The following is a 26,199-nucleotide window of genomic DNA, read 5'->3' as shown; positions in this document are numbered from 1 at the left end:
ACACAAGCATCTAACCTATTCTATTAGGTTAGACATTAAAGATATTTACAAAAGTGTAAAATAATGCCATTCTTCTCTCTGAATTGTTTTTGTTCTGGAAAATAGCTTATATTTCATAACAAAATGTATTGCTGTCAACACTGTAAAGGTTTCATTAATAATAGTTTTTAATGAACCAATGAATAAATCCCTGAAGAACAAAGAAAGGAAAAGAAACAAAAGGAAAGTGTCAGTCAGGTTTGCTACTTTCTACTAATTTGAATATTTAAGATAAAAATTACTAATAAACTTTAACTTAATTATGGTACTGGTTCCCAAAAAATATTTCGTTAACTCTTCATTCATTTTTCAATGATTAAGAATATCTGTATAAGGCAAGCTCTTAAAATAATGTGTCTGATTTTTAAAGATTTAAGTCCAAGATCATTAATGTCTTAAAAGTTTTTCTGGACCAATGAACAATGAGGTAAACATGCCATCATTAAACAGAAAAACTGCTAGTACACTATGATGCCCTATAATACAAACAAAAAGCAAGAAACCTCACAAATACACAAAAAACCCATTCATTAAAAGATTTTAAAAAACTGAATGATCCAAAGTCCTTTGACTGAACTTAAACTGAAGTATTGGATCAATTCCCAACTATTAGTAGCTCTCTCCTAAATTCACTTGGGGCTTGGCTGGGTCTCATTATACACAAAGATTCCTTCATTGCCTATATGCCTCATTCTTCAATTTTAATCAAGCTACAAACCTTTTCTTAAGTTGGCTCAAAACTTGATGCTAGGCAGAACTGTCAAATTATCAGCATGTGACTAAAGGCTTGAGTAATAAGGGCAGCAGAGCATGTAAGAACAAAAAGAAACTTTCAGAGCCTTGTCCAAAATAAGAGTATAAAGTCATGTTAAACACCTAGAATGTAACCTCCATGACACCAAAGATTTCTGCTCACTTTTTTCATTCTCCATCCTCAGCACTTACAATAGCTCCTGGCATACAACAGGTATGCAATCAATGTTTGTTGAATAAATTGAAGCAACTTAGTATTTTCATTACTAATATTTATTTCAAGGCCAAAAAGAACAAAATTTTCCCAAATAAAGCTGCAGAGGCAGTGTATTTAAATGAGATACTATATTTTTACAAGCAAATCTTAACTCTCATTTAAAATTTTTTCATTATTGGGAAATTTTAAATTACAACATTTACCACAGCAAAATATATGAGTTCAACGTCTACAAACTGATCACCTATAAACCCCTGCTTCTTTCTGTCAATTACACAAATACTGTAAATTAAAAATTAAATCTAAAAAAGAAGATAAACTGGTAGACATACCAAAACCAAAAAAACCCAAAAAGAACCTTAAATCAATAAGGCCATCAGAACTTTCATAGCTTTTTAACAGAAATTTATTATAAGAGGGATACTGAGAAGAACTGTTAACTCCCTACTCGCAGGTCTTCTACTTTTTCTAGAATGGCAAGCATTCCTCAGCTTCTAAGGTAAACACATAACTGGACTAGTAAATCAGCAAAGCACCTGTTAGAGAAAAAAGGACTTATGCACAAAAGCTCACAGGCTAAATACAACTGTCAGCAACTGAAATCTGGGATTAGACTGCTGACAAGCAAGACCTCTCTTTTTACCTTTAAATGGTATTCATTTAGAATATATTGGTAGTTATTTAATAAATACAGTGCCTCATAATTCATGGTATTCAAAAAATTCTATGATAAGAAAGCTAAGATTTACCAATGCTTTTTCTATTCTATCAAAGTCCAAATGCTTATTCATTGCTAAATAGTTGCTATGACTCAAGATGTACAACAATACTTTCATTTAAATTATCCCCTACAGATTTACTTTTTTTCTACAGAAGTTTTAATCCTTTCCTTATCCTCTTTATATATAAGCTCCAGAACCAAAAGCAACTCAATTATATTCTAGACAGCAAATATAAAATCAATAAACAGAAGCCTTGATGTCCTATTATTAAAAAGACCTAAAAAAACAAAGCAGTTATAAGAAAGAAATTAAGACTTACTTCTTGATACAGTTGGTCATGAGAAGATGGACATCTTGTCTTTCATCTAACAACAGCATTGCCCCTAAATAGCCAATGCGTTTGTCTGTGAATTTTTGAGAGGCGATAAGCTTGAGGCACTCCAACTACAAATTACAAAAAAAAAAAGAAATTTCAATCAGGAAAACAATGTTTTTAACCCAGAATCAATGGATAACTAAAGTACATAGGTATAACCTATATCATCAAACCACAAAAATAAAAGGCAAAGACTTAAGATCTTTCAATATCTTAAAGATAATAATCAAGCTCTAGAATAGAGTATCTAGTTAAGGCCCTATCGTACTTGCCATCCAAATAATCTGCGAAGTTTATGTTAGATCTAAATATTCGTACAGACTACGGGAGTGTTATCATAAAGGTTTAATAAACCTTATTCTTAATTTAATTCCTAGAGTACATTAAATGAGCACCTAACACATGTGTGTATTTAATGTCTGGTTCCTATTCTGAAATATCAAAAGCTCAGTAACTGAAATGTACCCAAGTGTCAAACAGTCCTAAACATCATGGAAGGTACAATTAAAAAAGGAGGACAATTAACTAACTTTATGTGGAAAAGTGCTACATTTGAGGCTTGAACTATGAAGAGTAGAGGTTTTAGGAATCAAACAGAAGAAAACAACAACAAAAAGCCACAGGAAAACTCAGTAATAGAATTAACCTAAAATATTTTATACAATTTCCTCGTACATAATTCTTTACACAACCCTCAGAGCTTAAGAATCCATGAAGTTATTTACAATAGCCAAGATACAGAACAACCCACGTGCCCATTAACAGATGATTGGTTTAAGGTTTGGGGGGGGGTATGCACGCATGTGTGCGCACACATGCACGCACGTGTGTATAATAGAGTATTAAAGAACCAAGTATTACCATTAGCAGCCACATGGATGGACCTAGAGAGCATCATATTAAGTGAAGTGAAAGGCAAATGGTACATGGTATCACATGTGGAATCTAAGAAGTAAAACAAATCAATCTACTTACAAAATAGAAAACAGATCAAGGTAGAAAACTTATGGTTGCCAGAGGGGAAGAGAGAGAGAGGGGTAAATTAGGAGCAATTAACAGATACAAACTGCTATACATAAAACAGATAAGCAACAATCATTACTGTATAGTAGAGGGAACTATATTCAGTATCTTAACATAATGAAAACTAATCTGAAATACATACTCTCACACACACATACGTATAACTCAGTCACTTCACTGTACACTGGAAATACAGACAATACTATAAATCAAAAATCCTTCAATTAAAAAAAAAGTCCTTGTAATTAGTCTGTCTCTCTACTTAGACTTTCTTGAACTTCATAATCACTGATATATACTTTATGATTTCATCTTGACTAACAAGGAAGAAGCCAAACATTCCCTCTAGGGCAGTGGTTTTCAAAGGGTATACACAAGTTAAAACTCTTTAAGAGGAGTTTTTCAAACTATGCTCCCATTTAGACTCACAGCATTCCAAGGAAAGGGGCTCAGATGCAGACCGGTGTATACAGCAATGTGAGATCTCATGAGACTACTTCCCACAAGAATCTGCCTGTAGTATGAAAGTCAAATTAAGGAAAGTAAAAGAGTTTACAAATAAATCCCTCTTGAGCTATTTAAAAACTGCTCTCTCAATGTTCCCACATTAAAAACACCAAGAGGTTGTGGGATGACTATAGCATCATGAGCATGTCAAAGAAGCCTCTAAGAGAGAATAACCAGGATCCCAAGGAAAACTGAAATGCCTCTGAGATCAACAAAGATTATCTAACAACCCTTTCTATCTACACAATTTAAATTTCAAAGAACAATTTCTGAAGTAGAGGATTAGTCATTCTTAAATGTCAGCAGAAAAGTAACTGCTGAGGTGAATGAGAAAATCACAAGTTACAATGTTATTAGAAAAATCTTTCTCTTTTTCAAACTGAAGGCTTTTAAATCTTCTCACTTAATCATTCCATAAATAATATTTTAACAGTGAAAGAAAATGTTCTAAGAATCAAGATATCACCGAAATGTTTATCATCTCTACTGAATCATGCTTTTGACAAACATCAAGCATTAAACAAATAAACCACCCAAATTTCTTTATTAAGATGAACTAATGAGAAGGACATTTTTAGGCATTAATATTACTTCATATTTTTAAAGGCCAAGTTTAAGAGTGTGTGTGCGTGGGCGTGTCTGTGTGCACGCCGCACATCGCGTGCTCAGTTGCGTCTGACTCCATGCAACCCTATGGACTATAGCCCACCAGGCTTCTTTGTCCAAAGAATTTTCCAGGCAACGATACAGGAGTAGGTTGCCATTTCATCCTGCAGGGGAACTTCCCACAACAGGAATCAAACCCATATCTCCTGTGGCTCCTGCATTGGGCAGGTAGATTCTTTACCACTGAGCCACCTGGGAAGCCAGGTTTTAAGATAGACCAAAATTCATCAACGACTAGTGAGTACAATTTGCTGTTTTTTTGTGACAGCTGTTAGAACTACTAACTAAATACCAAAAGAAAAAGTAAAATTAAAGAGACAAATACTAAATTCTTTCTTTTAAATATTCTCCATTGGTACAGTGACTCTGCTTCAAGAATGAGCTGCTTCTTTTTTTTTTTTTTTTTTTTTTGAAGGTGACAAATTTGAGGGGAAAATATAAGATTATATACTGGAAATGGTCTCTGAAATACATCTTCAGGTGAAGGACTGACTCTCATCACACTTCACACTTACGTGGCAGTGGCCAGCAACTGAACTCATAATGTACCACGTGTCATTATTAAGACTGTTACAAAGTTTTCAAATATTGAAAAAGAAAATGACTGAAGCAGAACACAATGGGATGTGGGTAGTGAGGAGAGGGCATTCATTTTTGAGCAGCCCTCACTAAAAACACAACTCAAAAAAATAAATAAATAAATAAAAAATAAAAACACAACTCAACACATAAGTTACAGAAGAAAAGTAGTGACCAATTAAATGTATCCATTTCTTAGACAACAACCTCAACTTCATCCCAGTACTTCTAACTCCTCATTTATAGCTACCTAAACTTCCACCTGAAACATAGCTAACCCACATATCTACCTTTAAATCCACCATAAACAGTCCACCACCAAGATAAAAGGAAGCTTTTGCTTTTATCTCAAACTCTGTGAACAAAGTAAAAGCAAATGACAAACTTAGAAAAACTACTTGCAACCAGACATGAAATCCTGTACAACAGGATTCTATACTTATTTAAAAAAGACTGACAAAGAATATGAAGAGACAGTTCAAATTAAAAAAAATAACTCAAGTACAAAAGGAAGTTCAATCTCCTCACAAAACAAATGCAAAACCAACTAGGAAAATTTACTGAAAAAAAAAAAAAATGGACCTGTACACCTGAAAAGGGTGAGTTATATGATATGCAAAATATGATTCAGTGAAGTTATTAGAAAAGAAAAAGAAATGCAAATCAAAACCAGACTGAGATATCACATTTTAACCTATTATATTAAAAAAGATTTTTTAAAAAGTGTTATTATAACAGTGCAAGGACATTAGTAATCAGAGTATAAACTGGCACAAGACGTAGTGAGAAAGATTGTATCTATCTACATTACAAACACACATATCCTTCTGACTCAACAAATCCACTTTTAGGAACTGACAAAGTATTTACATTCACACGTGAGCAAGATAATGGATATTATTCCACTGTACTATTATTACTTCAAACAGTAAGATTGCAAATAAGTGTCCATTAATAAGACATCAGTTTAATAAATTATGATTCATACATAAATGGAATACCATGCTGGATTTACTACCATGAACATGTCAGCAAAGCTGGAAAAAAATATGTACAAGGAAGCTCGTTATATACTGGTATGGACTAATCTTCACAATGGATTAGTAGGTGAACGGTGCAAACAGTATGTTACAATATAATTTTGGAAGAGGTAAGAATATACCAAATGATGCTAAAGCTGAAACTCCAGTACTTTGGCCACCTCGTGTGAAGAGTTGACTCACTGGAAGAGACTCTGATGCTGGGAAGGATTGGGGGCAGGAGGAGAAGGAGACGACAGAGGATGAGACGGCTGGATGGCATCACCGACTCTATGGACATGAGTCTGGGTGAACTCCAGGGGTTGGTGATGGACAGGGAGGCCTGGCATGCTGCGATTCATGGAGTCACAAAGAGTCAGACACGACTGAGCGACTGAACTGAACTGAACTGAAGAATATATATGTCCACTGCCTGGAGATGTATAAAGTATCTCTGGAAATATAGTCAAGAAATGAATACCACAAGTCACCTGTAAGGAGGGAAACTAAGTGACTGGAAGAGGATGGAAAGCATAGTTTTCATCATATATCCTTTTGTATCTTTTAAATTTTGCATCAGTGAACTGTCATTGTTTATTACAAAGATGAATAATATTGGGCTGGGAGAAAAAAACTGCAGGACAAAGAGAACTTATGGTTAGAAAAGTTAATACAATAACATTATAATTAAACAGGGGAAAAAAAAAAGATGAAATAATTTGTTCTCCCTCCAAAGTTAAACAACATATGTTTCAAAAAAGCATTTAAGTCTTGGAATCACTTCATGAAAAAGTCTTCAAAATTTTAAGACCACAACCCTATGCAAATATAACTCAGTAAATGGAAGCAATCAGCCTTTTAAAGATAACTTAAAATCATGAGCAATTACTGTGCTATTCTATCTATAATATCTGTGATGCTACTGTCGGAGCCTGTTAAGTACACTCCTTTCTTATCTCTATACTCCACGAAGGCTATGCTTTTTCTGCTGAGTTATTTTGTATTCCTCACCTACTATCAATTTCTCCGTTAACAACACCCTCAATATACCTGCTTATCCACAGCAACCTTCTCCCTTTCTCCCCAACTATCATGCCAAAGGGCTGACTGTGACAACTCTTCGCTACTCACTGATTTTTTTTATATTTACTTTCCAAGTGTTCTGAGTCACTGGTGGTTTTGCTTTAATTTGGTAAGTTCCCGCTGTGCCCAAACCAATGTACCAGTCATTCTCACTGATACTGTTAGAAGGACACACAAAAGAAAACCAGCATTTGAATATTTATCAGAAAATATGATATATATACCATGACAGTCATGCACAAGCTACTGTGAAAACAGGGTAGGAAGGACACCAAATTCAGGTTAGTAATTGAAAGAAAACATTTGAGAAAAGTTTCTCTGTACATAACACAGAGTGGAAGAGAAAGAAATCAGAGTTAGGAGCTGAGTCTAAGACTGGTTCTAGCTAAGAGACCTAAGCCAGTTGTTTCACCATCTGGGCCTAGTTCCTCATCACTAAGGTAACAGCCACATCAAGGAAGACAGCACCCAAACAGTTGTCCTACATGCCATGTCTTCAAGGCAAATAGCTACTAATTATCTCCAGCTGATCCTTGAATTTTTCTCAGAATATTTTCTCAGCAGAAGCATTCCAAAACTCCAGACAGTCATTAGCAACAAGCCTTAAGGGAATGAAATCATTGTCCCCCTTTACAACAAATACAGTAAATTTGGAGGGAGTAGATTAGATGGAAAACCTAACAACTTAATTTTCTACATACTTTTTCTAGATGCAATCCTCCAATTTTCTTTGAATTGCAAAACAATTTTTAAAAGGATAATTTTACCAAGTTTCTGGCTTTGTCACATTTTTCTGAACCAAGCAGAAATACTGCCTTTTATCAACATTTAACCTGGTTGCCCTTTTAAAAAAAGCTGCACTCATTTTGTCAGCTTTTAGAATAATTTCCCAAAAGGTCAAATGCACATGACACTTGCTTTTAACACCGAGCTTTATGATGTTTACACTCATCTTGATGAAAAGATGCAATTAAAATATTGGTATGGGGAGGGAAGTGGGAGGGGGGTTCAGAATGGGGAACACGTGTACACCCGTGGTGGATTCATGTTGATGTATGGCAAAACCAATACAATATTGTAAAGTAATTAGCCTCCAATTAAAATAAATAAATTCAAATTAAAAATAAATAAATAAATAAAACTAGGGGAAAAAAAGAAAGCTGTGATACATATACACAATGGAGTATTACTCAGCCATTAAAAAGAATGCATTTGAATCAGTTCTAATGAGGTGGATGAAACTGGAGCCTATTATACAGAGTGAAGTAAGCCAGAAAGAAAAACACCAATACAGTATACTAACGCATATATATGGAATTTAGAAAGATGTATAGAACAGTCTTTTAGACTCTGTGGGAGAGGGAGAGGTGGGGATGATTTGGGAGAATGGCATTGAAACATGTATATCATGTATGAAACGAGTTGCCAGTCCAAGTTCGATGCATGATACTGGATGCTTGGGGCTGGTGCACTGGGACAACCCAGAGGGATGGTATGGGGAGGGAGGAGGGAGGAGGGTTCAGGATGGGGAACACATGTATACCTGTGGCGGATTCATGTTGATGTATGGCAAAACCAATACAATACTGTAAAGTAATTAACCTCCAATTAAATAAATTTATATTAAATAAATAAATAAAAATTAAAAAAATATTGTAAATATTAATGGATCTGCAACTGATTGGTTAGGTCTTTTTTAAAAGTTACTTTTATTTCATTTTAATATTCAGAAATAACTTTCTAGTGTACACACACACGTTTGAAGAACAAGGTTATAATTGCTTTACCACTATACAGACTGGCAACATAAAATCTATATGAACCAGGGCCTGCTTTTTCATTCTTCTGGTTGAGAGGAAAATACATATTAACATTCCTGTTGTATCCCGTTTTTTTTTCTCTGAGAAAATTTATTATGAAATATTTCACTCAAAAATTTGACCCACCAACAAGCTTCAACAAATCTTAACATTTTATCCCATTTATTTTTAAAAATTTAGTATGATGAATTCAATTAAATCCCTCTGAATAGTCTGCCTCAGTCTAAGTTCCCTCTCTTCATCCCAGGAGTAACCAAAACTCAAAATTGCTGTTGATCACTGTCTTGTCATATGTCCTTAGCTATACGTGAAAAAGACAATTGTTTTTGAATGCTTTAAACTTTCCACAAAGTATCATATTGTATTCCTGCCCTTTTCACCCAACATCTTCTGAACATTACCTACATCCAGACAAGAAGCTCCAGTTCAGGCATGTTCATTGCTATAGAGTATTTCACCTATGAATATACAACTTATCTATTCTCTTTGTGGACATACAGATTGTTCCCAATACTTTCCTGTTAGAAACTACAGCAATGAACACTTGTAAATGTCTCTTTTTAAATGGACAAGGAGGCTTGATCAGATTCACGTTTATCAGTTTTGTTTTGATTTAGCAAATATAATTCACAGGTGGTGATATGAACTTTTAACAGGAGGCTTTAATTATTGCTGGTGGTTTTATCTCTTTTGTGACATCAGCAGCACTGATGATCATCAGGGGTTGAAAATGGTAATATCCTAATTCTTCTTCCATCCCTTCTTCATTTATTAGCTGGGCTATTCCTCTAAGGAGCAACTTTCTCTATATATACCATTGGATTACCAATAGTTCCTTCGGAAAGAACTTACCAATAATTATTTTACAAGGAACAACTGGATAGAAAAGACAGGATAAATGTTTCTTTCTTTTTCTTTACCAGTTTTCAAAATAATAAGTCATTTCCCTAGTATTTTCCAAAAACGGCCAATAACGCTTTCAAATTTTTTTAATTATTATGAACTATTGATACAAACTTATTTGGTATGTTTCAACTACAATTATTACTTTTTTTTTTGGCTGCACCACATGGCATGTGGGATCTTAGTTCCCCAACCAGGGATCAAACCTACCTCCCCTGCAGTGGACACAGAGAGTCTTAACTGCTGGACCGCTAGGGAAGTCCCCAGTTATTGCTCTTTTATTAAAGCTCAAACTTTCTCATTTTGAGGCAAGACAGCCTTCTCTCATGGCTACCAAATCCTTTCAAAACGACCTCTGTAGTTTCTCTTTAAAAAATGCCGCCTAGATAGACTCGGAAAACATATTTTATTTAAATATGTCATAGAAATGAATCTTAGACATATATATAAAGTTCCTGTACAAAATGAAATATCACCAAAGTCTACCCTATGATTTTAAATTCAGAGTTTGTCTTTAAAGAACAGCCTTAGGAGTATACAAATCTACTGTTCTCATGATGTTAACAGCAGCACTCTCTGAGTGGAAGGATTAGGAGTCTTTCCTCCACTTGACTATCTAACTTAATGTGTCTACTTAAAATCAACCAACAAGAATACATGAATAGCTATCTGTTTTATACTAATTATGTCACATGCTACATGGATAACCACCTAGATCCATTTCTGATATGGCAAAAGCATATAATGTTTATTTATAGGAGACAGCTGTTGCTTTTGATTGCCTAGTATCTGGTCCTTTCCTCAGATATTAATACCTCAATTTTCCTTTGGGGAATTAACACTCTCCCACTCTTAATCATGAATTTCTTGAGAGGCTGATCTCATTTCCTGCCCCAAAATGAGCATAAAAGTCACCCAAGTCAGCCTGGGAAGATTCAATCCCATTACTTTTTTAACTCAATGGTGCGGGTATATTCTTCCACTGAAGTTAGTGAGCTGAACAGAAAATAAACTGATGGCCATCTTTCCTGACAAATATGTCAAAACATTAATAATATTATTGTTGAATAATGCAAATATGGGTGGTATTTTTTCTCTTTGTACCTAGTGTTGCACATTCTTTCATTTTACTTTTTTTACATTCTTTCAATTTTGCAGTCTTTTCCTTAGAAAGACTACTTAGCACACAATTAAATTTTCAAGTGAAATAAAATTTAATAGCATTCATAAGAATAAAAAAACAACCCACTACACCCTTCTCTGTAGCTCAATCTCCCTTACCATGTATAAAAGTGGAAAGAAGAAAGTACTTATCACCAAGACTATCAGGCCCAGACTGGCTGTATCAAGCAATATGTGTTTTGTTTTTTTTTTAATAAATATGTGTTTGTGTGTGGGAGTGACACAAGAGGCAGACCTGCACAGTGGCTATAGCTATCAAGGAATGAGATTAAGGACAAAATCCTTAAATGCCATTACCTGGCATTCATCAAATTTCTTTTACTTAAACACAACTGTCAACAGTGTTGGTAGTGTTATAATATTACTGCACTGAGAAAAGAATTAAGAAAACATTTAGTAAACTTTTCTTAAAAGTGTACTCATCATAGTCCAGAATATGTGACAGAACAATCACAACCTACCAGTTAATCCCAGTCAATCTTTAAACACACTGCCACCATCAAAACATACTCTAATCCACATAATTACAGAGATTCCCAATGGAAAAGACAATTGATGGCAATATCATGCCTTCCCAGGTCAGCAGCTTTCTCTCTCAATTCTACCCTCAGTTCCATAATAATAAGACTACTGGGACATCAAAAATATCCTGTCCTCCTTGACAGGAAAGACTAACAGTCCCTGACCTACTGACATTAAAATAAGAGTACCCTTGTTAGCCTGGAAGAGAGCATGGCAAGCCACTTCTTGCCTGCAGAATCCCCACGGTCAGAGGAGCCTGACAGGCTACAGTCCATGGGGTCACAAAGAGCTGGACTGAGCGACTAAGCAGAGCACAGCACCCTTTGCTAGATGTGGTCTCACCCCAGCCTACCTGTCCAAAGTGAGCAGGGTAGCCCAGCATGTGCATATATAGTAATTTTGCCACATTCCGACACCGGTATGTATTGTCTTCTTCTCTAAAAGATGACCGAATTGCAGCACACTCTTTCTGGATCATTTCTCGTTCTTCGGCTTGGGTTCGGGCTGTCCGGATGGTCCGGATCAGCTCCCGCAATCTGATGGGGGCTGGCATCCTCTGGATATAGAAAGACATTAAATAAAGATGTTCACATTTATTTGCTACCAAAAGCATACACACAACTTTCCACACACATTTCTGATTTTTAAGAATTTAAGAGTTGTTAAGTCCAGTAATACAATGTTCCAGCAAAGCAATTACATACAAACCCCTCAATTCATTAAATTTATGTAAAGAACACTAATAAAAATGTTAAGTGGTAACTAAAGCAAAGTAAGAAATAAAATACACTAACAAGGAAAAGTCTATCACTAATATCAAAATATCTTAGGAACTAAATCAAGCCAAATCTTTACACAATCCTTAAATTAACGAAAGGACTATGCCTAACCTTAAAGAAGATAGGTATTTTCTGCTCAACTGTCGTTAAACTCAACATAGTTCAACAAAGTATGAGATGAATACTGAATATCATAATCAAAGCTCAACTCAACAAAATAAGAGATCAGGAGAAAAGATCAAATATCAAACTTAAACACCTATCTGAGAAACATAATCATCTCAGTATATCCTAAGTACTCTTTGAAAATGTGGCGGAAAAAAAACAATAAACCAATCTCAGCAGACAAAACCGTCAACTGAAAAACATGCACAACCTAAAAGCCAAGAATTATGTTTTATTAGTGAAGGCTATAGCCCAGAATACAGCCTCTCAGATGGGTCTTTCAAAGTAAGGAGGAGCCAGGATACATAGGTTTTGCTGTGAAAAAATAACAAACATGTAGTTGAACATCACAAGATGACTGCTAATCACAAAAACTGACATCTCAAAGTAATAATTTTAATGCTTTTGTATGTTTGACAAGATTCAAGAGTCTGGGCTTACTGAAATGATTCCTTTGCTATATATCTTAACTATCCAGGGCCAGGATCCTATTTTTCTCCATCCAGAATTCCCCTCAAGGTGCACCATCAGGGGCAGCTGCACAGGCTGATGTCTTCACAGTCATAATATTCTGTGTTTACTGAAATGGTAGGCAACATTTTTTTGTCCAGAAGACTACTAGTGTCATGAGAAAAAATAAAAATTAACCCTGCACCCTAACCTTACACAATATACAAAAATTAACTCAAAATGGGACCCAGAAGGAAATCTTTGGAAACGTGGGTTAAACAATGATTTAATATATAAGAACAAAGCACAAAAGAAAAATTAATAATCTGGATTTCATAAAAATTTTGAACTTTTACCCTTCAAAAGATGTCATTATATCCTATCTTACAAAGGACTTGTATTTAGAATACATAGTCTTATAACTCAAAAATAAAATAATCATAGTTTAAAATGGGGAAAAGATTTGATTAGACACTTCTCAAAATAAAATATATGAATGGCCAACAAGCACATGAAAAGATGCTAATGTCATCAGTCAACAGAGAAATGTAAATTAAAACTATTAAGGAGATATCACTCTACACCCTTAGAATGCCTATTTTTTAAGCAATAATTTTAAGCAATTTTAAGCAATAATATAGAACAAATGAACTTTCACACATTGCTCACGGGAATGTAAAATAGCTCAAATACTTTAGAAAACAGTTTGGCAATTTCATATAAATATACACTTAGCATATGATTCAGCAAATCCACTCAGTGTTTACCCAAGAGAAATGAAAATATGTGTTCTCAACAACACATGAACAAAAATGTTCAAAGAAGTTTCATTTATAACTGCCAAAAACTGGAAACAACCCAAATGTTCATAAACAGGTGAAGCATGACTGGCATACCCATATAAAAGTATACTTGTCAGAATAAAACAGAACCAATACACAACCCACAAGGGTCTCAAAAACATTCTGCTGAGCAAAAGAAGTAAGACCAAGAGAGCACATATTGTATGATTTCACCTATATGACACCTTTAAGAAAGACACATCTCATCTACAATGATGGAAAAGAGATCAATGATCACCTGTGGGGAGAGGGACTGGACTGGGCAGCAAGGAAATCTTTGGGGGTGATAGAAATGGATGTATACACTTATGAAATTCACCGAAGTGTATACTTAAGATAGGTGCATTTTATTTTATACATATTATACCTCCATGTTAATAAAAATTATAGAATTAGACAATCATTACAATCACCTTCAGTACCTATTAGCTGTGGAATCCTAAACCAATAATCTTCCATGTTGCTCTAATCTAATAAACCCGTAGGATATCCCACTCCAATCAGTTCACTATGGTATCATCCTCAAGGTAGGGATGGTACGTTAGGAATTCAGAAAAGTTCCCTAGGTATTGATAAGCTCCGGCATACCGGCCCTCTTAAGACTGTGTGTCCTAAACTATACAAAACTACCTGTATAATACCATTTTGTCATTTTTTTTTTTCAATTAAAGATCTGATTTACTCAAACATCTGAAAACATTCTACAATGAAAACTGTTATCAGATGCTGCCTGTACTATGCTATGGACCATGCACATACTGCCATACTGTTTTCAGAAGACTTGAAATGCCCATGATTGGTAGTTTAAAAACTGTACACCTGATGCAGAAGGAAGACAATTTAATGTTTCATCCAGATCCAGAGGTGCAGCAAATTAAAGGACAGCTCCAATCGGCAAACAGATATCTCACAATGGTCTCCAAGAAGAAACAGTTGGCAATAGACAGTTCAAAAGTGCTTCTCCAAAAGGTGGATGGTTCTCTAAAGTTTCAGGTTGCAACCCTTGCAGAAGACACTGACGCCCAACACGCTGACTTTCGGTCCAGGAAACATAGGTCTTCCCGGTTCCACGTGGCTGGGGAGCCCCTACCAATCATGCTTCTGTGCTGTGACTAAAAGGGTCCTCTGGACCGGGCAGGGAGCAGGTGAGGCCGTGCACCATCAGTCATAGTGGATGGCAGTGTAGAAGATGATCCAGGTGACCATGAACAAGGTAAACGATGTCATAAACCCTTCTTCTGTGAGCTCCCACGTGCCGCGATATTCTTCCTCGTCCATCTGCAGGTAGTTGCTGAAGTAGAGGTACACGACACCCACGTTGATCAGGCAGAACCCAGCTATTGCCAAGAAACCTCGCAGTGGTAACACTCCCCAAATGACACCTAAGACCACAGCAATGATCTGTCAGAACCAGTGGATCACATCTAAAAATTCATCCTTGTCTTCCCAGGCCGTGTCGCTCCACAGCACCTTGCTCCAGACAGGGCCCCACTGGCCTGCTGCCCGCTGCTCATCCCCCGGACGCACCGCCAGGACGGGGCCTGGAGCGCCTAGGCCAATCTAAAAGGGATCTGGAGTCGCAGGTCACAGAGCACTGGTCGGCAGTGGAAGCAACAGGCTCAGCAGATCAGTTCAGCAGCGCCCCTCCAGCTGCCTGCGCTTGGCTAAACCCATTTTGTCACTTTTTAATAGAACTATTTGCAGGTTAATGTCTGTAGCTTACAAAGCACTTTTACGTTTATTATCTTCATTATTTCATTTGTCCCTTACATCATTTTAAAATAAGGATGGAAAATCACTATCCTCACTTTGCCTTTGAGGAAACTTGGTCTCAGAGCAACTATTCAACACTTAAGGTCACAAAGCTGGCAAGTGACAGAGCTAGGCACTTAAACCTGGTATTAAGATGCAAGAAGTTCTTCCCAGTACTTCAAAAATAAATATTGTATCTATGTGAAATTATATGATTGCTAGGATTTGTTTTAAAGTACTCCCAGGGTGGAGAAGGAAATGGCAACCCACTCCAGTAATCTTGCCTGCAAAAGTCCATGAGCAGAAGAGCCTGGCAGGCTGCAGTCCATGGGGCTACACGACTGAACATGCATGAGGAAGGTGGAAGGAGATGGGGTGATAGCAATAAATAAGTAGAACTAAAAATAAATAAATAAATAAAATACTCTCGGGGGGAAAAACATCAAGGAAAGAGAACAGGAGGGGGTAAAAATGAAACAAAATGGGCAAATGTTGATTACTGATGAAGGTATATGATGAATACATGACAATACATTATATTATTCTCTATTTTCTTGTGTATTAGAAATTGTTCATCACCAAAAGCTTTTTAAAAATCAAAAGGCTTCAGCAAGGCATCTAAGTCCTTAAAATTTTCATAACAAAAAATATTAATAGAGGTCCATATAAAGAACTACTACTTTCACAATAATCATAAATATCAATGACTTTAGGACAAAACAAAATCTAAAGGTAAGCAAAATCAATGTACTACATACTTACTTTCAACACAGCTAAATAAACTAAGAAAAGTGTAAAGATATTACAGCTCTGAAAGATCAAGAACCAAATGTAAAATCAGGTGTTGACCGTCTAAAGCCCAGTAATTGCATTTTCAAAAAGAATCTTATTTACTGTTAACCTTAACTTGGTGTGTGGGGAACAAGAGACATCTAAAATCAATCAAGGGCTTCCCTGGTGGCTCAGTGGTAAAGAATCTGCCTGCCAGTGCAGGAGATAGGTTCCATCCCTGATCCAGGAAGATCCCACATGCCGCGGAGCAACTAAGCCCACGCGCCACAACTACAGAGCCCGTGTTCTCGAGCCTGGGAACTGCACCTACTGAAGCCCGTGCACCCTAGAGCCTGTGCACAGCAATAAAAGAAGCCTCTGCAAGAGAAGGCCGTACACCACAACCAGAGAGTAGCCCCCGTTCTCTGCAACTAGAGAAAAGCCCATGCGGCAACGAAGACCCAGCAAAGCCAAATAAAGAAATAAATAAAACTACTTTAAAAAAATCAATATCAATGGTTATACTCTGCTAGTAAGTAACTTCTCTCTATAAGACCTCTACAAAGCCAACAAAGACTATCAGAAAAAGCCTAAATCTAGTCCCAAAATACGGGGGAAATCACAGAAGTTTAAGACAGCTGAGAGAAAAACAAGTTACCTTGAGCAACTTCTCAGCTATCAGCCTCAGAGTCACAGAAATATAGTTCATGCCACTAGCTTTTTTCTCTAGTATTTTTTTTTTTTCGCTACACTGTGAGGCATATGGGATCTCAGTTCCCCACCCAGGGATGGTCCCTTGCATTAGAAGTGTGGAGTCTTAACCACTGGACCACCAGCGAAGTCTCAATGCCCTTAGCTTTGTAAATGCTAGGGGGAGAAAATGGAGGATTCAGGATGTTAACTACCTCGTACAAGGTCACAGAATTAGTCACTAGCCTTACTCATATCTCATGATTCCCCCATTCAGCACTCTTCCTCCAATACTAGGCTGCCTCTAGCTTAGAGAAACACAAGATTTTTTTCCCTTGGGCTGTGACAACTTACTACTACTTGATTTCTTTCTGTATCACAAGAAAATATCTTAATAGGTGTCAACTGAAAAAATGCACGACATAAAAAGTTGAGAACTATGTTTTATTCGGGGAATTACTGAAAACTATAGCTCAGGGCTTCCCGGGTGGCTCCAATGGTGAAGAGTCTGCCTGCAGTGCTGAGGACCCAAGTTCAAGCCCTGGGTCGGGAAGACGCCCTGGAGAAGGAAATGGCAACCCACTCCAGTACTCTTGCCTGGAAAATCCCGTGGATGGAGGAGCCTGGTAGCCTGCAGTCCATGGGGTCACGAAGAGTCAGACACGACTGAGCGACTTCCCTTTCACTTTTCACTTTCATGCATTGGAGAAGGAAATGGCAACCCACTCCAGTGTTCTTGCCTGGAGAATCCCAGGGACGGAGGAGCCTGGCGGGCTGCTGTCTGTGGGGTCACACAGAGTCTGACATGACTGAAGTCACTTAGCAGCAGCAGCAGCAGCAGCATAGCTCAGGGCTTCCCTAGTGGCTCAGATGGTGAAGAGTCTGCCTGCAGTGCAGGAGACCCAAGTTCAATCCCTGGGTCGGGAAGACCCCCTGGAGAAGGAAATGGCAACCCACTCCAGTATTCTTGCCTGGTGGGCTACAGTCCACAGGGTTGCAAAGAGCGGACATGACTGAGCGACTTCACTTTCACTATAGGCCACGGATACAGACAGATCAGAGGGAACCTTCCAAAGAGATAAGGGAGGAGCCAGGACATATGAGTTTTGACCAGCGGGAGGCAAAAAAACCAAAAACATGTAATCAAACAAACATCACAAGATGACTGCTAATCACAAAAACCAGACATCTCAAGTTAATGATTTTAGTGCTTTTCTGTGTGTGTGAAAATGCCAGAGTCTGGGTTTATTGAAGTCATTCCTTTGATCCGCATCTTATCTGCCAGTATTCTCTCTTCTCCATCCTGAATTCCCTTTAGGGTACACCACCAGATGGCTGCAGTAGCAGCAGTGGCTGATGGCTTGATGGCAGGAAACACTTGTTTACTGAAACTCTTTTTTTTGGTTTACACAGGCATGAATGAAAAAGTAAAGGATTTAGTATATTTCAGAATATATTCTAAGAACAAAACTAAACAAAAAGTTCCGGTTCCAGTGAAAATGGGAGTAAACAACACTCCATGGAGTCCTGCCTCTCTCCTTCTGAATGCAACTATAAATCCTAGAAAAAGTACACGCCACAGCTACCTGAGGACTCTGCAAAGCAAATGACAGTGAGCAGACTAAAGAAAGCAAGAGGAATTTGAAGCTACATCAAACTGGCAAGAAGCTGTCATTTTCCTCCAGTGTTGCCCAGCTTGTACCCAAGGGAAGCCCCAAATCTGGAAGTGCTCAGTGGGTACAGAGAAGAAGTTCTAAGAAAAACCCTCTCCTTCTGGTCCAAGGAGCAGGAAAAGAAAGATAAAGGACAAAGGAAGAAATTCTGTTTCATGTTTTCCTTCCCTCTCCCCTGCCCCGGGGTAATACCGCTGGTGGCTGCTGCAAAAAAGCAATGGCAGTACCCTCCAGGCAGGCACCTAAAAACCGGAAAAGGGAAACTCCTCTCGACCAGAGGAGCTGAGACCCTACGAGCAGGCAGTAATCTCTCCCTATCCTCTCACTGCTTGATGTGAATTCACCAAGAAAATATAACAATTCCAATTGCAAACATACTCAACAATAGTGTTAAAAAATATATGAGACAAAAAGTGACAGATATGAAAGGAAAAATAAACAAATCCTCAATTATAGTTAAGAGACTTCACCATGTTCTCCAAGGATAAAACAAAAAACTTGAATGACACTGTTAACTGGATCTAACGAATAATCTACAGAACACCCCAACCAACAACAGAATGTACATTCTTCTTAATTACAGAACATTCACCAAGACAGACCATGTCCTAGACCATTTGGGGGAAAAAGTTAGGGAATTCCATAGTAGTCCAATGATTAATACTCGGCGCTTTCACTGTCTGGGGTTCAATTGCTGGTTGGTAAACTGAGATCCCACAAGCCACACAGCCAAAAAAAAAAAGTTAATAAAGTTAAACGAATGGAAGTTAAAAAAAAAAAAAGGCCTCTGACCATAATGGAATTAAAAGCTAACTGGAAAACTCTCCATCTACCTTGAAATTAAACAATACATTCCCAAATAATGCATGGGTGAAAAAGGAAGTATCAAGGGAAATTAGTAAACATACCGAACTGAACAAAAACATAAACACACATCAAAATCTGGGGTATACATTAAAGCAGTGGTTAATGGGAAATGCATAGCATTAAGGACTTACATGTCAACAATCTAACAGCTAAGGTTCTACTTTAAAAAAAACTGGAGGGAATTCCCTCATGGTCCAGTGGTTAGGACTCCTTACTTTCACTGCTGAGGGCATGGGTTCAACCCCTGGTCAACCCTGGTCAGGGAAGTAAAGTGAAAGTCACTCAGATGTGTCCGACTCTTTGCAACCCCATGGACTATACAATCCATGGAATTCTCCAGGCCAGAATACTGGAGTGGGTAGCCATTCCCTTCTCCAGGGGATCTTCCCAACCCAGGGATCAAACCTAGTTCTCCCGCATTGCGGGTGGATTCTTTACCAGCTGAGCCACAAGGGAAGCCCAAGAATACTGGCGTGGGTACTCCATCCCTTCTCCAGAAGATCTTCCAGACCCAGGAATCGAACTGGGGTCTCCTACATTGCAGGCGGATTCTTTACCAACTGGGGAAGCCCCCCAAAAATGGAACGCTTCATGAATTTGAGTGTCAGGGAGCTAAAAAGTAAATAAAAATAACCCAAAAGAACTAGAAAAAAGTAAACAATAAACAAATCAATGAAATTAAAAACAAAAAAAAGTCAATGAAGCCAAAAACTTGTTGTTAGAAACAATCAATGAAACTGATAAACCTCTGGCCAGACAATAAGAGAAACAATACAAATTACCAATATTAGGAATGAAAGGAGATATTATAACAAACATTAAAAGGATAATTAGGTATTAGTATGAACAACTTAATGCATATCACAACTGAACATACACATGCAAAAAGAGAAAGAAAAAAACCTGAACCTTGATCTAACTCTCACACCTTATTAACTCAAAATGGATCCTAGATCTAAATAGAAAACATATAACTATAGAACTTTTAAAGGACAAAGGAGTAAACCTTCATGACCTAGGGTTAGGCAGAGTTCTTGGAGGTTATACCAAAGGCACAATCCATAAAAGAAAAAAAATGATAAAACTGGATTTTATAAAAAATACACAACTTTTACACTATGAAAAACACTGTTAAGAAAATGAAAAGACAAGTTACAGACTGGGATATTTGCAAATCACATATCAACAAGGGGTGTGTTTATCTAGAACACAGACACAATTCTCAAAACAGTTAAAAATGGACACTTTACCAAAAAGCTATAAGAAAAGTAAATAAGCATATTTAAAAGATGCTCAACTACATTAAGCATTAGAAAAATACCAATTAAAACCACAATAAGATAACTTTCTTGCCTGGGAAATCCCACGGACAGAGGAGTCTGGCAGGCTATAGTCCATGGCATCACAAGAGTTGAACCCAACTTAACGATTTAACAGCAACAACATACACCTATTAGAATGGCTAACACACCAAGTGCTGGAGAGGATGCAAAGCAACTGGAACTCTCTTTCACACAGTGCTGGAAGGCAAGCAAAATGGTACTGCCACTCTGGAAAACAGTTTGACAGTTTCATATAAACTTACAACATACACTTATCATACGACCCAGCAATCCTACATCTAGGAATTTATCATAGAAAAATGGGGCTTATGAGGGACAGGGAACTAACAGGGGCTCTACTGAGCTAAGCTCCATAGACTTGAGTACCAGGTTGAAAAGCACCTGGTACTTTTCAAACCCAGGCAGTTCAGAAAGGGTGCCTGTCAAGCTACAGCCATTTTGGACTTCTAAACAAGTGAACTGAGACTAAGAGGGTAATGCTTTATATACGTGGAGAAGGCCAAGGACAAATCTTTGAGAACTTGTATTTCTCTTTATTTCTACCTTAGATATGTAAGAAGGTCTATTCTAAAAATTGAGAAAAACAAAATGTCATGTCTGTGTTTTGGCCAAGGCACCAAAAGGAGGGAGTCACACCACAGCAACTATGCACTGGAAGCAACAGTAACTGAAGTCAAAGAATTACAAGTGAAGGAAAAATTACTGGGGAAGAGAATTGGGCCCAGTAAGCTAGCCTCTCCTCTTGCCTGCTCCCCAAGTCTTCTTATATTAATAAACCTTAGCGACTATGGTTTTATATTTTGAATAAGAAACTTCTTAAATCGTTCAAACAAAAACTCTTAACATGTTGAATATCCCTCAGACACAGTGTCTATAAAGAACAGATTTAAAAGAAATGTTAGTGCCAAAACAGTAAAAAGAAGATCCTAGTACTTAACCACCCTTGGTGGCCCAACTACCTACAGCAAGCCACTTGACTTCTCTCAGCCTCTCTTTCAGCAGTAAAATAAGGGTATTGAATAAATACTGAATACTGAAAACTGAAAAATTAAAATAAATAATAAAGAGTATTGAATCAGCTTTAAAAATCTATGAGAACAAATATTTAATGATCATACTACATATCATTCTATTTTCAGTCTGTCTATTTTAAAAGCATCATTCTTTACAAATCAAAGGTAGCCTCTTCAATTGACTGCTTGTACAGTCAGGTAATTCTGTACAAGGAAAAAATAAGTTAAACCAAACTTTAATAATGAGCAAAATATGATATACTATACTTAACATTAAGTTTGAGAATTCTGAACTGAAAAAGCAGCAAGATCAAGGTCTTTAAACAGAAAATGAACAACAACAAAAAAAGTTGAATAGCTGAAGGCCCATTTATAAAACAGAGACTACAATATCATAAACAACATCAACACATCAACATAAGCATCATTTAAACCCATTTCAAAATGGAAAGGGAAAATGTAAAAAATACAGAATCAGAAGTTAGCTTCATGTACCTCTTCTTTTTCTTCCTTGTTCAATTCACTTAGTCACACTACCCCAGAGATGACCTAAGTAACAGGGAAACATGTTATACCAGTAAGTGCCAATCACTCATTGAACAAATATTTGCTGAGCCTTTGCTATGCCAGGCATTGTAATAGGTGCTAGGGACTGGCAAGGACATAGCCTCTATCCTTAAGATCTCAAAGTCTACTGAAGAAAACAGATTTTTAAATTCCAGCCACATAATAAAAGGCAAAAATTGCTAATCAATGACAGAACACTGTATTTATGATAAGCCAAATATTGTCATGGCCAAACTAACTCAATATATGTAGACATTTTTTTCTTTTTGAGCGATTTCTGAATCAAACAAATCCAAAATCCCATACATATGTAGAAAGAGGTTTGTAGCACAGTCGTTTATTCACTCAGTCCTGTCCGACGCATTTGCAACCCCATAGACTGTAGTCTGCCAGATTCCTTTGTCCATGGAATTTTCCAGGCAAGAATACTGGAGTGAGTTACATTTCCTGTTCTAGGGATCTTCCTGACCCAGGGATCAAACCCTCATCTCCTGCATCTCCTGCACTGACAGGTAGATTTCTCAACACTAAGCCACCTGGGAAGCCCCTACATAGCACAGTACCAGTACTCATTCAAAACCTTTAGGGGAGAACTGAAATAAATTTTCTGGATTTTAGAAAGGTAATATAGTACCTACACAATACGTTATAATTTGCCCATTAGGTCTGGAGCATCTGTTCTATTATCAAACAATATTTCTGCAGTAACACATAAGAATATTCACACCAAGGAGAGAAATAAATACTATAAACAGCCTCGCATCTGGTCAGATCAGACTTTAACACCAAAAAGAATTATGAAGAACGTCTTTTGGCAATTTCAGGACTGATAAGAGATGATGTACCCTTATTCAATGACCCTATCACTGTTTAAAACAACATAAAATTACCTAGGTTTATATGCCAGCTCCACAACCTATTAGCTGTGTCCTTGTGTAAATGTCTTAATCTCTCAGAATCCAGTTTCCTCATCTGTAAAATGGGGAGAGTATCTACCTCAATGGATTGTTACAAGAAACAAACCAGAATACACATAAAAGTCTTAGCAAAGTGCCTAGCACATAGTAATCACTAAACAAATGTTGGCTACATGAACAAATCATCCCTGAATAAAATAATCTTGAGTAAAAACAAGTCGCAGAAAGACACACAGCATTAATATTTATAAAAGTTTAAAAGACATTAAAGTATGTGTTCTTTAGATCTACTACAAAAATACAGTAAGAGTATATGTGTAACTGGGGACTGCCCTGGGGGTCCAGTGTCTAAGACTCTGTGCTCCCATTGCAGGGGCCTGGGTTCAATCCCTGGTCAGGGAAACAGATCCTATATCCCGCAACCAAGACCTGGGGCAGCCAAATAAATAAATATTAAAAAAAAAAAAAGGGAGTATATGTACTGTTGAATCACTTTACTGTACACCTAAAACATACCTCAACTGTGAAAATGCAGTAAAAGAATAAGAATGTGTATGCCAAAGACAATCATCTGGGGAAGAGGGGACTCTGACTGGGGTAGTACACAGGAAGCTTCAGCTACATTGGTGGTATTTTACTTCTTGGACTAGGCAGTAGGTAAATGAATGTTTATTATTATTTTCCATGTGCTTTATATCTGAAATATTTCTAAAAATTAGATTCAAATACATCCATGTATTAGACATATGTAATGAATGCTGTAGACCACATTACCTACTTTAATTATGATGTAGATTTCCTTATTTTTTCCAAGTGTTTACTTGCTTTTCAAATACTCAAAAACCATGAGATTCCTCAACATATAACAGCTTAAACACCTATCATAAAAAACAATAACTCTATCCTTTAAAATAAAAACGTAAGAATATAATGTATAGTAATGACTCAGCTATACAGAACATAGCTGAGAATCCAAAACACATTTTTATAATCTCATGCAGCCAACAGAGAGATTCACATAAACACATATCGACCCAGAACATCTACTTTATTTGCAGGTTCTTATTCAGCTTTTTCCAGAATAGAACAAATTAGAAAACTGGAGGAAAAACTGAAGAGAATGGCAGCCAGGAGAAAGTTGTTTTGGGAAGGGACACTGATGATAGTTAAACTGTCACCTAACAGCAAGGGGAAGAAAAAAAACAGTTGCAAAACAAATAAAACTTATATCTAACTGAAGCAAGCATTCAAAAGCCTAATAGCAAGATTTATAAATTCTGGAGATCTGCTATAACAATACAGTGCCTGCTGCTGCTGCTAAGTCGCTTCAGTCGTGTCTGACTCTGTGCGACCCCATAGACGGCAGCCCACCAGGCTCCCCCGTCCCTGGGATTCTCCAGGCAAGAACACTGGAGTGGGTTGCCATTTCCTTCTTCAATGCATGAAGGTGAAAAGTGAAAGGGAAGTTGCTCAGCCGTGACCGACTCTTCGCGACCCCATGGACTGCAGGCTACCAGGCTCCTCCATTCGTGGGATTTTCCAGGCAAGAGTATTGGAGTGGGGTGCCATTGCCTTCTCCGATACAGTGCCTATACAATATTATATTGTGCAACTGAAAATTTGTTAAGAGGACAGCTCTTGCTGTACTCTAAAAAATACAAATATTCTAAAAATTCCACAATCTAGAAAAAAGCTTGTACCCTTTATCGATTTCTCTTATTAAAAATTATAGATGATTAATCAAAAAGGAAAAAACCAAATCACTGATAAATCTCTACCTTTGACTTCCACAATAATTACCTTGATTTACAACTTTTTTTTTTAAAAATCCAAAATTAAAGCATTTATCTTATACACACTTAAGACACACACACAGCATAGCAGTCTGAGGATACTTAGTGTGCTAGTAAAAAGTCTTCAACTCTCCCTGAAGTCCTAAGAATATTAATAAAAACAGTACCATATTCAGTTTTTTAAAATAAGACCATGGCTCATCAAGGAATGGCTTATAAAGATCAACATTTAACATTTAAGGCAGAAGGTAGAAAAAAACTGAATATAAAGTTATATCCTAACTCATCAAATCATATACATTGTTGTTTAGTCGCTAAATTGTGTCCAACTCTTCACAACCCATGCACTGTAATCTGCCAGGCTCCTCTGTCCATGGGATTTCCCAGAGAAGAACACTGGAGTGGGTTGCCATTTCCTTCTCCAGGGTATCTTTCCAATCCAGGGATCAAACCCAACTCTCCTGCACTGGCAGGCGGATTTTTTACCACTGAGCCACAAGGGAAGCCCAAATTATACATTAAATATATACAATTTTGTGTATATCTCAATAAAGCTGCCCTAAAGACTAAAGCTAACAGTTACATGAAAATAAAACAGTATCCATGGAATAACCAATTTCTAAAAATTATATAGTTCAAATACTGTCCACTCTCATTCATTTAACTACCTGATCCATCAAAGACTGAGAAAGATATATTTAAGTCTATTACCATGATTATGTTTTGTCAATTTCTCTTGTTACGTCTAACACATTTAGTATTTCAATGGTTTCAGTCAATGCCTAAACATCCACATGTTTTATATGTACATGCTTGCACATATTTTCAAAATTAAATGTCCCTCTTTGTTATCTTTTTAAAAACTAAAAATAAAAAGTAAAACACTTATTACGACAAGGATGAAAAACAAACACAAAAAAATTAAGTCTGATTTGTTAAGGAACAGGAGCTGTGGACAAATGTATTCTATTTTATTAATGTGTTCTGTTTTATTAACGTATTCTATTTTTAATAAATGTATTCTATTTAATAATTTGATAAATAAGGATGAAAACAAAAAAGGAAGTATGAAATTCATTTTGGAAAAATTTTTATCCAAAATGGTTAAACAAAATTGGGTTTTGAAGCTTAAAACTAAATTAGTATTATTTTACATATCAAAGTAA

The 26,199-nt window shown here is 36.8% G+C and overlaps 1 protein-coding gene across 7 annotated transcripts in view; it reads right to left on the bottom strand.

The window, feature by feature from the left end:
- The window catches only part of AP1G1 (adaptor related protein complex 1 subunit gamma 1), a 102,369-nt gene that overhangs the window by 47,189 nt on the left and 28,981 nt on the right, over window positions 1-26,199 (bottom strand). For all 7 annotated transcript variants that reach the window (XM_070770860.1, XM_070770862.1, XM_070770861.1 and 4 more), the window contains 2 exons: window positions 11,764-11,967; window positions 2,051-2,175 (listed from right to left, as the gene is read on the bottom strand). In XM_070770860.1, coding sequence (XP_070626961.1) covers window positions 2,051-2,175; window positions 11,764-11,967 — 329 coding nt within the window. The remainder of the gene's footprint in view (window positions 1-2,050; window positions 2,176-11,763; window positions 11,968-26,199) is intronic.

Source organism: Bos indicus, chromosome 18 (assembly GCF_029378745.1).
Source record: "Bos indicus isolate NIAB-ARS_2022 breed Sahiwal x Tharparkar chromosome 18, NIAB-ARS_B.indTharparkar_mat_pri_1.0, whole genome shotgun sequence".
NCBI classification, from domain to species: domain Eukaryota; kingdom Metazoa; phylum Chordata; class Mammalia; order Artiodactyla; family Bovidae; genus Bos; species Bos indicus.
This window is presented reverse-complemented; position numbering and strand designations above follow the sequence as displayed.